The 12,424-nt window shown below is 47.3% G+C and overlaps 1 protein-coding gene across 1 annotated transcript; it reads right to left on the minus strand.

Moving 5' to 3' along the window:
• Window positions 1-547: 547 nt before the first annotated feature.
• On the minus strand, window positions 548-12,195 carry gabra4 (gamma-aminobutyric acid type A receptor subunit alpha4). Its single transcript, XM_047024167.1, has 9 exons — window positions 11,784-12,195; window positions 11,460-11,578; window positions 9,986-10,053; window positions 9,644-9,864; window positions 9,378-9,460; window positions 6,711-6,854; window positions 6,171-6,323; window positions 2,720-2,976; window positions 548-1,054 (listed from the first exon to the last, which is right to left on the minus strand). The coding sequence occupies exons 1-9, from the start codon at window positions 11,867-11,869 to the stop codon at window positions 548-550; spliced, it is 1,638 nt and encodes a 545-aa protein (XP_046880123.1). The 5' UTR covers window positions 11,870-12,195.
• Window positions 12,196-12,424: the final 229 nt, after the last annotated feature.

The following is a 12,424-nucleotide window of genomic DNA, read 5'->3' on the forward strand; positions in this document are numbered from 1 at the left end:
TGACGATGTCTTCACGTGGTGTGAGGTTCCGTGGTGAAGTGTGAGGACACACTGCAGGGTGTGAGACTTGTTCGTTCTTCCCGCTCTGAGACGCAGGGCTCACTTTCCCTGTGTCCTTCTAGGTTCAAAGCGATCCTACTTTGTAAAAACGTACATCAAGGTGTGCATGACACATGGTAGAGGTGACAGAGCTGTCCACCATGTTAGGGCACTGGGCACTGAGAATCAAACAAAATTATGTCACAATATTTTTTGACTCTGGACTATTTTTTGATTTTGTTACCATCGCATTGTGAGATGACCTTTACAAAACAAAACAATTATGTCTTCATACCTGCCCTGGATATCCCTCCAGTCCAGAGAACCTGCCAGTGTTGAAACAGAGTCTCTATCTCTGTAAAGATCTGACAGGTTTTCAAACAACCTGGGTGATATCCCAACTCTGGAATGGATCCCAACCGGAACTTGAGACAGGAAACAGAACTACCCTCCTTCGGACTCCACAAGAAATTAAACTACCCTCCTTCCGACTTCACATGAAATGAAACTATCCTACTTTGGTCTCCATGGTCTCTTTGGACAGGTACACCACCCAGTAGACCATGTTGAAAGCCCCGAACGACACTGGGAAGAGAATGCGGGCATACTTGTCGATTTTACTGGTCCCGCCCATTCCTGCAGTGGTGGGCTGGGAGCATGGAGACTGCTTGGGCTCCATCTTGTTTCCCATCGTGTGGATGTGCTCCAGCTTGGGGCCCAGGAGGTTCTGGAGGGAGGAGGAGCCAGTGCTCTCCCTGGACGGCGTGTCTCCGGGCACGGCTGGCGTGGATGGTGGAGCTGGGGGCAGATTCTTCACCGTCAAGGTGGACGAAGCTGCATTAGATTGGCTTGTGGACTTGGGGCTGGAACACGATAGGCTGGAGGAGCTGCCAGTCATCACTGTGGTTGAACAGGATTGGCTGGAGGCATGTGGTTGCTTAGTTACTCCTGCGTGGGGGTCCTGAGAGGTGGAAGTCATCCTCTTGCGCAGGTGTCCATTCGTGTCAAGGTTTCTCTGCAGACAGAAACAAGCAGAGAGATGAGCGCTGGGCCAGAACACAACACAGCATGTCTATGAACGATAAAGCCACCAATTGGTGTCATGACAATGTCGATTCTGAGACAAATCTTTACTCTCGAGTCTCCTAATTTGTGGACCTTATCTATTACAACAAGACTGAGACCTTGCCACTGCCACTTCCTGTTCCAATACAACACAAACGCTGCCACTTCCTGTTCCAACACAACACAAACACTGCCACTTCCTGTTCCAACACAAACACTGCCACTTCCTGTTCCAACACAACACAAACACTGCCACTTCCTGTTCCAACACAACACAAACACTGCCACTTCCTGTTCCAACACAAACACTGCCACTTCCTGTTCCAACACAACACAAACACTGCCACTTCCTGTTCCAACACAACACAAACACTGCCACTTCCTGTTCCAACACAAACACTGCCGCTTCCTGTTCCAACACAACACAAACAAGGCTTTCACACAAGCTGTCAGATAGTACTTCCTGCTCAGTGGCGTGGCAGAGCACACCATATAGGCAGCTTATCCTCAGAAAGAGAAGGATTCCAGCCAGCGCGTGTGTCACACTGGTTCTGATCCTAGCGGCTGCAGGATGGGAAACACATGGAGAGGAGGTCCTGGAGCATCACAGGGGCCAGGGAGAGGCGCTCACAGCCTGGACACTGCCACCCTAGCGCCGGCCAGCCGCCTCCCTGTGTGAGGCTTCAGGACTGCTGTCGAGGAAAACGCTGCTAATTCCCCATCCTGGCGTCAGAGCCCCCACCAAAACCTATACAGATGTGCCCTGGCCACGTTGCCGTGGCAACCCACTAATCCATCGAAGCCCGGTTGTCATTAAACTGCATTACAGTACGATCATACCAGCCAGGTCTGAACATCAGGGCATATTACAGCAAGGATGCTGGTACACTGCTTTACTATCAGTTAACCATTTAGTAAACACACAGGAAACACTCAATATGCTGGATCTAGTTGGGCTATCTTATATTTTATGAGCTGTGTGCAGTATAATATACAGTAGATTCTACAGTTATTTCATTTGAAGACATTATTTCATATCAGACATTGATAATGAATTAAATGTGTTACATAATTTCTCGTGTTGTGTGAAATGCATGGTGATGTAAATGCTCTGAACTACATTCACCAGCCCACACATTTATCCCAACACTGACTTTCCGAGACAACAGAGAATGTAGGACATTCACAGCATATTTAGAATTTTTAGGGATGAAATTGCTAAGCTGCTGAGATGGATTACAAATGGCGTGCATTGATCTAAGCAGACACTTGGGGCATGGGGCTCTGCATGGGACGAACTGACAGAGGATTCTACATCTACACAGAACTGAGAGGAAGGTATGTGTGTGTGTGTGTGTGTGTGTGTGAGTGAGAAAGAGAGAGAGAGAGAGAGAGAGAGAGAGAGAGAGAGAGAGAGAGAGAGAGAGAGAGAGAGAGAGAAAGAGAGAGAGAGTAAGATAAAGAGTGAGTGGGTGGGTAAGAGAAAGAAAGAGAGAGAATGGATATATTCAGACAAAGAATCCCAAGATAATTAGCAAGAGAGAATCCTGTGTTGATAGTGCAGCAGTGTCCTGAGCCTGGCAGCTGATTGTCTCTGGAGTGTGAAGCTGTTTACCTGCAGCACCTCCTCTGTGTCCCTGGCCTTCACAGGTGTGGTCTGGGGCGCGGGGGGGCACCTCCCTGGCCTCCTCTTTGCTCTCTCCAGCTGGGCGTTGGTGAAGTAGTTTACAGCAGCAAACTCGATGAGGGCAGAGAACACAAATGCAAAACAGACAGCGATGAACCAGTCCATGGCCGTGGCATACGAAACCTTGGGTAGGGAGTGTCGGGCGCTGATGCTCAGGGTGGTCATGGTCAGCACTGTGGTGATGCCTGAGAACAAAGACGGAAAAAAACATCTGTTTCTTGTAAATGTAAATGTATCTAAATGTCTCTATTAACATGTGTCTGCATTCAACAGTTGACAGTGTAAGGGACATTCGCTGAAAAGAGGGGTAAAGCCAGTTTTCTTTGGTGTGATCTTGCGACTCTGGAACTGCGTTTGAAGCTAATGCAGCACCAGAGTGTGTAAGGTTTCCCGCGGAGGCTGTGAAGTTCTGCTGTGGGCTTATACCATCACAAAAACAGCTGCATCACATCTCTTTAGGATTAGAAGAAAGCAGCAGTAATGTGCTTTGGAGAAAATCCCCTTTGTGTTGGAGATCCGGGGCAGCAGTGACACGCTGACACCTCTCTGCTCCCCTGTGACCCCTGTGACTTTTATGCAGTCATCTGTCATCAAAACCTGTCTGATGACCATTTGAGTGAGACAGGAGGAGGGAGGATGACAGCTTCAGAGACACAGTGCTACCTTTAATATGAAGCTCTCTCACTGATGTTTTGGTCAATATTAGCGCAATCAACCACCCGAATCCACAACCATCCTAACCCTAACACTAACCCGAACCCACGAACATCCTAACCCTAACCATAACCCTAAGCTATACCCATACACATACTCTGATGTACAAATGATGTGATCAGACTTCCTCAAATCCTGTACAGAAAAAAACAAATTGCCTCTGTGTTTACAGCTGCTATTTTTCCCTTAAATCTTTTTTTGAGTATGCATCGCTTGGCTCTCATGTAGCCCACAGCTAGAGAATGAAACTTGTGTCCTTTCAATTCAATTGCACAAAAAATTGTAACATGAAGCATTTTGTATGTTAACTACAGCTTGCATGATTAGTAACATTTATGCACTCTCCTGTTGCAGATGGACTGATAGACTTAGCATGTATAGACTGTACACAGGTCCTGGAGCCCCAAAGCAACACCCACATGAGAGCACCAGCCTTGGAGATAGTTGTTGAGAAGTATGATGCTCTTAGAACAAATGTCACAGTAAATGTACATACATTTACATTAAGTCATTTAGCGGACGCTCTTGTCCAGAGTGACATACAGTAAGTACAGGTACATTCACCCTCCTGCCTTGCCCAAGGACACAACGTCGTTTTCGCACGGCCGGGAATTTTAACTGGCAATCTTCTGATTAATAGCCCGATTCCCTAACCGCTCAGCCATCTGAGCACCCTTTACATATAGCCCCACACAGTGCCGCTCCTGGCACACGTCCTAACTGCCCTTTGGCTCTCATCTGGAATCCTCTGTTGCACAGAGACACATATGGATGACTAGAAGTCAAATGCTCTACCACTGAGCTATACCCATTCCCATGTTCTACCACTGAGCTATACCCATCCCCATGCTCTACCACTGAGAAACTGTGTTTTTATTCAGCATGTACAGAATGTACAGTATGATACCCTAGCTATACCCACATATAGAGACCAACCACATTCACCCGATTCACATTAATTCACATATGAACAACTCAGAACCTCTGATTCAGTCTTTCCCAAATGTCCTGTCATTTCAACAAGAATAATACATGTAACCACCAGAGGGAGCTCACAAAACATCATTCCTCTAATCATCCCTTGAGTGAATTTTTGCTTTTCTTCCCAAACAACAGTCCTGCCATCACGAGGCACGACCAGTCCTTGAGTCATGGAGGCAGAAAGCGGAACAGCGCATCACTGGCAGAGAGGAGGAGGAAAGTGAAAAAGACAGCCATCCCACACACACACACACATAAGGACACACATACATGCACCATATGAAAACACACAAATATGCACAAACACACACAGACACACTCACACACATCCACAGACACACACACATCCACAGACACACACATACAGACGGGAGAGCAACAGCTTACATTCTTGAGGGACCCAGCCAAATGACAATATTTATCTTGCCATGACGCCCTCTTGTCACACTGTGGGCAGTTTTATTAGCTTGGGAGGGGGAGCGGGCCTGTGCAATAAATCAAATTCACCCTGGCCAGAACAACAGAGCAGATTTACTGTATATATAATAATAATAATAATATATATAATGATCTCCGTCCTTCACCCAGGAAGAGCACCACGTCTGGCTCTGTCCCATCTCTGAGTCCACCACACATTCAGGGCCGCCCTTCCTCTATTCAGCCTCACACAGAAAAACACCCCACTACCAACCTCTCACACAGAAACACCCCACTACCAACCTCTCACACAGAAACACCCCACTACCAACCTCTCACACAGAAACACCCCACTACCAACCTCTCACACAGAAACACCCCACTACCAACCTCTCACACAGAAACACCCCACTACCAACCTCTCACACAGAAACACCCCACTACCAACCTCTCACACAGAAACACCCCACTACCAACCTCTCACACAGAAACACACAACTGCCAACCTCTCACACAGAAACACCCCACTACCAACCTCTCACACAGAAACACCCCACTACCAACCTCTCACACAGAAACACCCCACTACCAACCTCTCACACAGAAACACCCCACTACCAACCTCTCACACAGAAACACACAACTGCCAACCTCTCACACAGAAACACACAACTGCCAACCTCTCACACAGAAACACACAACTGCCAACCTCTCACACAGAAACACACAACTGCCAACCTCTCACATAACATAGTAACCTGCATCTCAAAACACTACACTCCCAGCCTCACTCAGAAGACATTGTTAATATAATATTCTCTCACGTTGTCTCCACTTGACTGCAAAACATTTAAACAACAACAATGTCCATGATTCAGGCAGCAGGTGAGCTATGAAATGAACCTGCAGACGCAGAGCCAGTGATAAGCCTGACACAGATTCCAGCTGCCTGAGACACCAGCAGGCTGTCCTCAGAGCAGGGCTTCCAGCAGGAGACACACACACATATACACAGACACACACTGAGGCACACAAACACCCACAGAGACACACACACAGAGGCACACAAACACCCACATACACACACACACAGAGGCACACAAACACACACATACACACACACACACACATATACACACACACACACATATACACACACACAGACACACAGAGGCACACAAACACACACATATACACACCTAGGGACACAAGCACACACATATATACACACACTCGTCTCAGGGCTTCCAGCAGGAAGGAGACGTACCGAACACTGTCCGGGCAGGTACTGACTCTTTATTTATCCAGAATGACACTTGAGAGAGAATGACTGTCATTATGCAGGGGATGTACGTCTGGATCATGAAGTAGCCCATTTTCCGTTTCAGGTGGAAGTGCACCGTCATCACCACATATTCACCTGGAGGAGGGACAGTGGTCAGTTCAGGAGTTTGAGGAACGTACAAGCTAACCTAAGGTAACTCTCCTAACCTTGAGGTAACTCTCGTAACCTGAGGTAACTCTACTAACCTGAGGTTACTCTACTAACCCGAGGTAACTCTACTAATCCTAACCTTGAGGTAACTTTCCTAACCTGAGGTAACTCTACTAACCTGAGGTAACTCTCCTAACCTGAGGTAACTCTCCTAATCCTAACCTTGAGGTAACTACTAATCCTAACCTTGAGGTAACTCTCCTAACCTGAGGTAACTTTACTAATCCTAACCTGAGGTAACTCTACTAATCCTAACCTTGAGGTAACTCTCCAGCCCTTAATATCAACAGTACTAGACAGTGATGGCAGTACCTGTGATGGATTTGACCGTTTCACTGGACACAGTTTGGCCAATCAGATCGTACTGCACCAGGCTGGAAGACTCTGGGGGAACCTCAACGGAATGTTCTGGTCCTTTGGTCCAAGTGTAGATAATTTCTGTTTTGGGGTATGCATCTGTGGGCGACACACGACACACAGGAAATGTAATAGTCTGCCCCCTCCTGGAACAGCCATCGTTGGAGTTTGGAGAGATTTAGAGTTATTGTAGTTTGTTGTATAGTTATTTAGAGGCACAGTCAATTAACACAGAATATATGGGGCCTATTTGGTAAAATGTCTAAAATTGAAAGGGGTTGCACAAAACCTTGTCTATAGCATTGGGAAGCGATGTCTGTTTCTACAATAAACGAGTACAACGGAAAAGCTGTGTGTGTGGCTGGATGGGTTCCAGATGTCACTCCTGCAGCAAGTCACTTTCATATTCTGTATTTAAATGAGACATGTTGGAGCTGTGCAGCTAGTCACACATGACTCCTCCATTTGATCTGCGTGCCACTCACAGGCTTAACACATGCTAATGTTCATCACTACATGAAATGGTGCCTCTCAAGGATTTCACAGAGGATTTCTGTCATGATGGGATTGCAAACTACGATCCAGCAGCAGTGCTAAGCAACACAGGGAGAGTCGAATGGCTTCATTACACTATATACTGCAGTCTACTAGACTTTATGATGTTGTAATAGTGGCCTAATTCTTGTAATTGGCATTGTGGATAGTGTTATCACTAGTCAATCAATAAAAAACATTTATGAAACTTCCTAAACTCTGGTTTTACACAATCATACATGGTAAGCTTCAGTCCTATATCGAGATATGCTCTTATGGGACTGTCACTATGGTCACTGTGGGACTGTCACTATGGGACATTCACTATGGGACATTCACTATGGCACTGTCACTATGGGACTGTCACTATGGGACTGTCAGTATGGGACTGTCACTATGGTCACTATAGGACGGTCATTATGGGACTGTCACTATGGTCACTATGGGACTGTCACTATGGGACTGTCACTATGGGACTGTCATTATGGGACTGTCACTATGGTCACTATAGGACGGTCACTATGGGGCTGTCACTATGGGACTGTCACTATGGGACTGTTACTATGGGACTGTCACTATGGTCACTGTGGGACTGTCACTTCCTGCTTCTGTCTGCTGGTTCCAGTAGGGTCTGTGTTCCAGTTGGTCTGTGTTCCAGTGGGGCTGTGTTCCAGTAGGGCTGTGCTCCAGTTGGTCTGTGTTCCAGTAGGGCTGTGCTCCAGTAGGGCTGTGTTCCAGTGGGGCTGTGTTCCAGTGGGGCTGTGTTCCAGTAGGGCTGTGCTCCAGTGGGTCTGTGCTCCAGTGGGTCTGTGTTCCAGTGGGACTGTGTTCCAGTAGGGCTGTGCTCCAGTGGGTCTGTGCTCCAGTGGGTCTGTGTTCCAGTGGGACTGTGTTCCAGTAGGGCTGTGTTCCAGTAGGGCTGTGTTCCAGTAGGGCTGTGCTCCAGTGGGTCTGTGTTCCAGTGGGTCTGTGCTCCAGTGGGACTGTGTTCCAGTAGGGCTGTGCTCCAGTGGGGCTGTGTTCCAGTGGGTCTGTGTTCCAGTGGGACTGTGTTCAATGGGACTAACTGTGCTGGGGACAGGCATGATGTAGAGCGGAAAGTGGCACACACACTCACACACATGCAATCATGCACACACACATGCACTCATGAACACACACACACATGCACACACACACACATATGAAGAGGAACTTGTATAGGTCTGAGCTATCCTAGGGCAGAGAGGGATTTTGACCTTTCCTAAGCTACAGCAGCCTTATAAAATCTGCCCTGTCTTTAGGCCACCAGCAGGGGGGGTAACAGCTAGATGAGTGGGGGGGTGAAAGAGTTTGGTGGAGGGAGATAGAGGGGGGCGGAGGAGGGGGACGGGTAGAGGGGTAGTCCCAATGAAGTCCCAGGGAGGGTGATGGGGGGTGATGGAGGGTGATGGGGGTGACGATGGTGTTTTGTGGGTGTTGAGGAGAGTGTTGGAGGTAATGATGGAGTGGAGATGGAGGGGTGGTAGATGTGAAGGAGGATGGTTACTATCTTCAACCAGTAGCAATTTACTGATAACCAGGCTATAGAAGTTGTCCTCTACAATGTCACATTTGAAGACAAGTGGACAGAGAATGCTGTATGGCACCCCCCCCTCCTCCTACCCCCTCACCACCCTCCTCCCCCTCCCTTCCTCCTCACCCCTCCCCCTTCCCTCTCCCCCTCCTGTATTTGATATCTATAAATCTCTCCTCTCTTATTGATAAGCAGCACCTTCCGTGAGAATCTTTTATTTGAGACGCGTTTCTGCTGACCAGGAGCTGCTGAGTCTGTCTTTCATTGTTCTGTTTCAGGAACAGAACATGATTTAGTTTTAACATCTTTTACTTTACAGAAAAGTACTGTCATCTCACTTTGGGAAACTGCTGCAAATGAATGATGGTAACCGTAGTTACGACAACATGATGAAGTGTTATGATGAGGATAAATGATGATGAGGTACATGATGATACTGTACAGTGTTAAATGATTTCAGTCTTCCTCCATATTTGCTGATGTAGTTAATGATGGTGGTGGTAACCCAGCCCTGCTCGTCAAGTTGGACTCACAGCTTCCAAACTTTAGAGGGCAGGCATGGCCATCCATGGGGAAGTCCACCAGCTTCATGGGACATTGTGCAATGATGGTCAACCTGGAGCAACACATTCATCTTGTTTTTTACTGTATAATAACTGTACATTTTACATCATATTTGTATTGTATAGTGGATAATGACAAGCCTCAGCCCAAGACTTTGTTAAGTCGGGTTATTATTACTATTACTATTATTCCTAAAGCTGAAGAGAAGACTGGGGTGTATAATGTAGTCCCGTACCTCATGGTGTAGAGGATGGTGCCGTTCTTCATGATACGGAACAGCTTATTGGGGGCAGTGATATTGTGAGCCACAGACTTCTTGCCGTTCCTGAAGAAGGTGTCTGGGGTCCAGACCTTGGTCACCATCAGGTTGTTGAGCCTCAGGATCTCAATGGGCCCCTCGTACCTCAGCCTCCTGTCCACCCAAGTCTGACGGAAGAACACGTCCATGGTGTACTCCTGGAAAACACCCAGGCTGTCACTCCCCACGCCCACATCTGGGCTCTTCAAGTGTAATCTCACAAGGTTCAAAAGTGTCTACTTTTACTCATCTGTGTGGAGATGTTGTTAGGGAACATACCATTTCCACATCAGAGACAGGTCCAAAACTGGTCACATAAATGTCTGTTTTTACTTCTGTCACTGGACCTAGACAGAGAGGGAGTCAGTGGGCTATGCAGTTACATGTCACCTGTGATAGATGTGTGTCACACCTCAAGACTCCTCCCTTCCCTGGGTCAGGTGTCAGTCTGCTCTAAAATACTGGTGGCATTAAGCATTTAAACACTTATTACTTGCTATCTAACTTACTTTTGACGTCTTATCACACAAACTGTACTGCTATTTTTTACCACTTTCCATAAGCAAACCTGTAAGTCCTGTGCTCCTCATATGGAAACATAGTTGAACTGAGTCTCTGTCCACAGCCCCAGCCCCAGCCCCAGCCCCAGCCCCAGCCCCAATCCCAGCCCCAGCCCCAGCCCCAGCCCCAGCCCCAGCCCCAGCCCCAGCCCCAGCCCCAGCCCCAGCCCCAATCCCAGCCCCAGCCCCAGCCCCAGCCCCAGCCCCAGCCCCAGCCCCAGCCCCAGCCCCAGCCCCAGCCCCAGCCCCAGCCCCAGCCCCAGCCCCAGCCCCAGCCCCAGCCCCAGCCTGCAAGCCAGAGCATATAGGCTGTCTAACACCAACATATAACTCTGTCTAGGCTTTTATATAATGGAATGAAAAATAGCTAAAGAGGTTTAAACAGTCGGCCATTGAGAGTAATCCGCTCTGCTTCCCGATGAACACTTGTGGGAACAGTTCTGAAGATAAGTGTTCAAAAGGTTACTGGTTCAGATAAGCACTTCACATATTTACGTCTTTCCCCGCCAAATTCGACCATACAGAACATTTCAAACAGCTACATGTACCTTATATTAGCAGGTGTGGATGTAGATCCTACAATACTCTTTTAGGTTGCTTGTAATAGATTCAACGGTCTGAAGTGATGTGTCTTTAAAGGTACAGCTAAAAGAACATCTGGGTTCTCTACTTAACTTGTGCATTAAGCAGCTTTTTCTAGCGACGATTATATAACTAAATTCGCTTAAATGTGTGGAGGTGGATGTTATTCAGAGTCCAAGCAGCCATTTCAAATAAGAAAGTCCTATGAGCCATAAATCTTTTGAAAGCGATATGTGACATGTGAAAGCTGTAGTTCTTTTGGTGCAACATATGTTTACTCCAACACAAGTCACAGTCTTGCGTTAAATAGGGTATGGGTATAGTTCAGTGGGAGCATTTATAACCAGAACATAAGGTTGTAGGTTCAAATTTCCATGTACATCAAACTACATCACCATGGATTAGAAACTCTGCCAAATGAACACATTTTTATAGGCTTAAAGTGGCAATTACAATTATGTTAGCACACTTATTTAAAACACAATTTCATCTGGTGACATCAGAGTCCCATTTACACATCACAAACCAATTAAGAGCTGCTTTTGCAGGTAGCCTGTAGCCTACCCCGGTCTTGAGGCAGGCTACACCCCCCACGGTCTGTAGGTACATACCCCCAAACCCCGGTCGCAGCCGGTTGTCATAGCCGTCCAGAAGTCTGTCCAAAATGCGGGTGAAATTCTCTGGATAAATTCTTTCATCCTTTTTTACCTGTCCAGTGATCCTCCTTATGCTGAAAAAAGAGACAATGGAAGACTGCTAGTTATTCTGACCACCGAGCCAGTGTTGATATGTTGATTACAACACTACATTGTGAGATATCTCTCGCAGTTCAAACCCCGTTGTTTTCTAACGCCGCATGTCCATGTGCGTGTCAGCACCATGGACAGCGACAGTCCCAGACAATAAGACGTTTATCTGTGATCCTTGGAACTCACCACGCACTCCAGCACAACAAGTAGAAGACAGTCCAAATGTAACTGGGGTGCATCGCAGTCCACATCTCCTTCTTGGCAGAAACCATCTTTGCATGCCATACTTTAAGCTTCTCTTTACATTTCCCTCCGCCGAATGGCTTGTCCCATTGACGGATAATAGGCAGAGAAAAGGCGCAACTTCAGCATCTGCCGCTATCTTTCCTGTTCAAGACGACGCTCCAGATCTGCCGCTATCTCCCCTGTTCAAAACCCCTCTCCAGACGGACCCCCGACCGCACACCTTTCAGTTGTCCGCTTGACTACATCGAATACCCGGCCTCAGACGCTGGTACACGCAGTCCAATAAACATCATAGCGCGCACTGCCGAAACGCCAACTACAGAAGTGTGATGTGTTGAAAGAAAGACCGGACGGTAAAAAAGTGTGATAGTCTCGAGCCACACATCCGTGGTTTGACCGACAGTGAAAGGATTGCGTGGGGAGGGAAGACACCCGCCTGTTAGAAACTTCCAACAGAGTGCTACTTCCAGCATCCAGGAGGCTTAACGCTCCGCGTCCGGGATCCTCAATAATGAAGGTCAAGATTTTTTTTCTTTTCAGATTTTATGTTCTGAGGCAGACACACTTCTATGTAACTTTTT

The sequence above is a fragment of the Hypomesus transpacificus genome, chromosome 1, assembly GCF_021917145.1.
Source record: "Hypomesus transpacificus isolate Combined female chromosome 1, fHypTra1, whole genome shotgun sequence".
Taxonomy (NCBI): domain Eukaryota; kingdom Metazoa; phylum Chordata; class Actinopteri; order Osmeriformes; family Osmeridae; genus Hypomesus; species Hypomesus transpacificus.

Coding starts and splice junctions, on each gene's coding strand:
- gabra4 (XM_047024167.1), bottom strand. CDS start 11,869: ATGGTTTCTGCCAAGAAGGAGATGTGGACTGCGATGCACCCCAGTTAC. Junction 11,579..11,783: donor TTGTTGTGCTGGAGTGCGTG/GTGAGTTCCAAG, acceptor CTCTTTTTTCAG/CATAAGGAGGATCACTGGAC. Junction 2,977..6,170: donor ACCTGCCCGGACAGTGTTCG/GTACGTCTCCTT, acceptor CTTTGTTCTCAG/GCATCACCACAGTGCTGACC.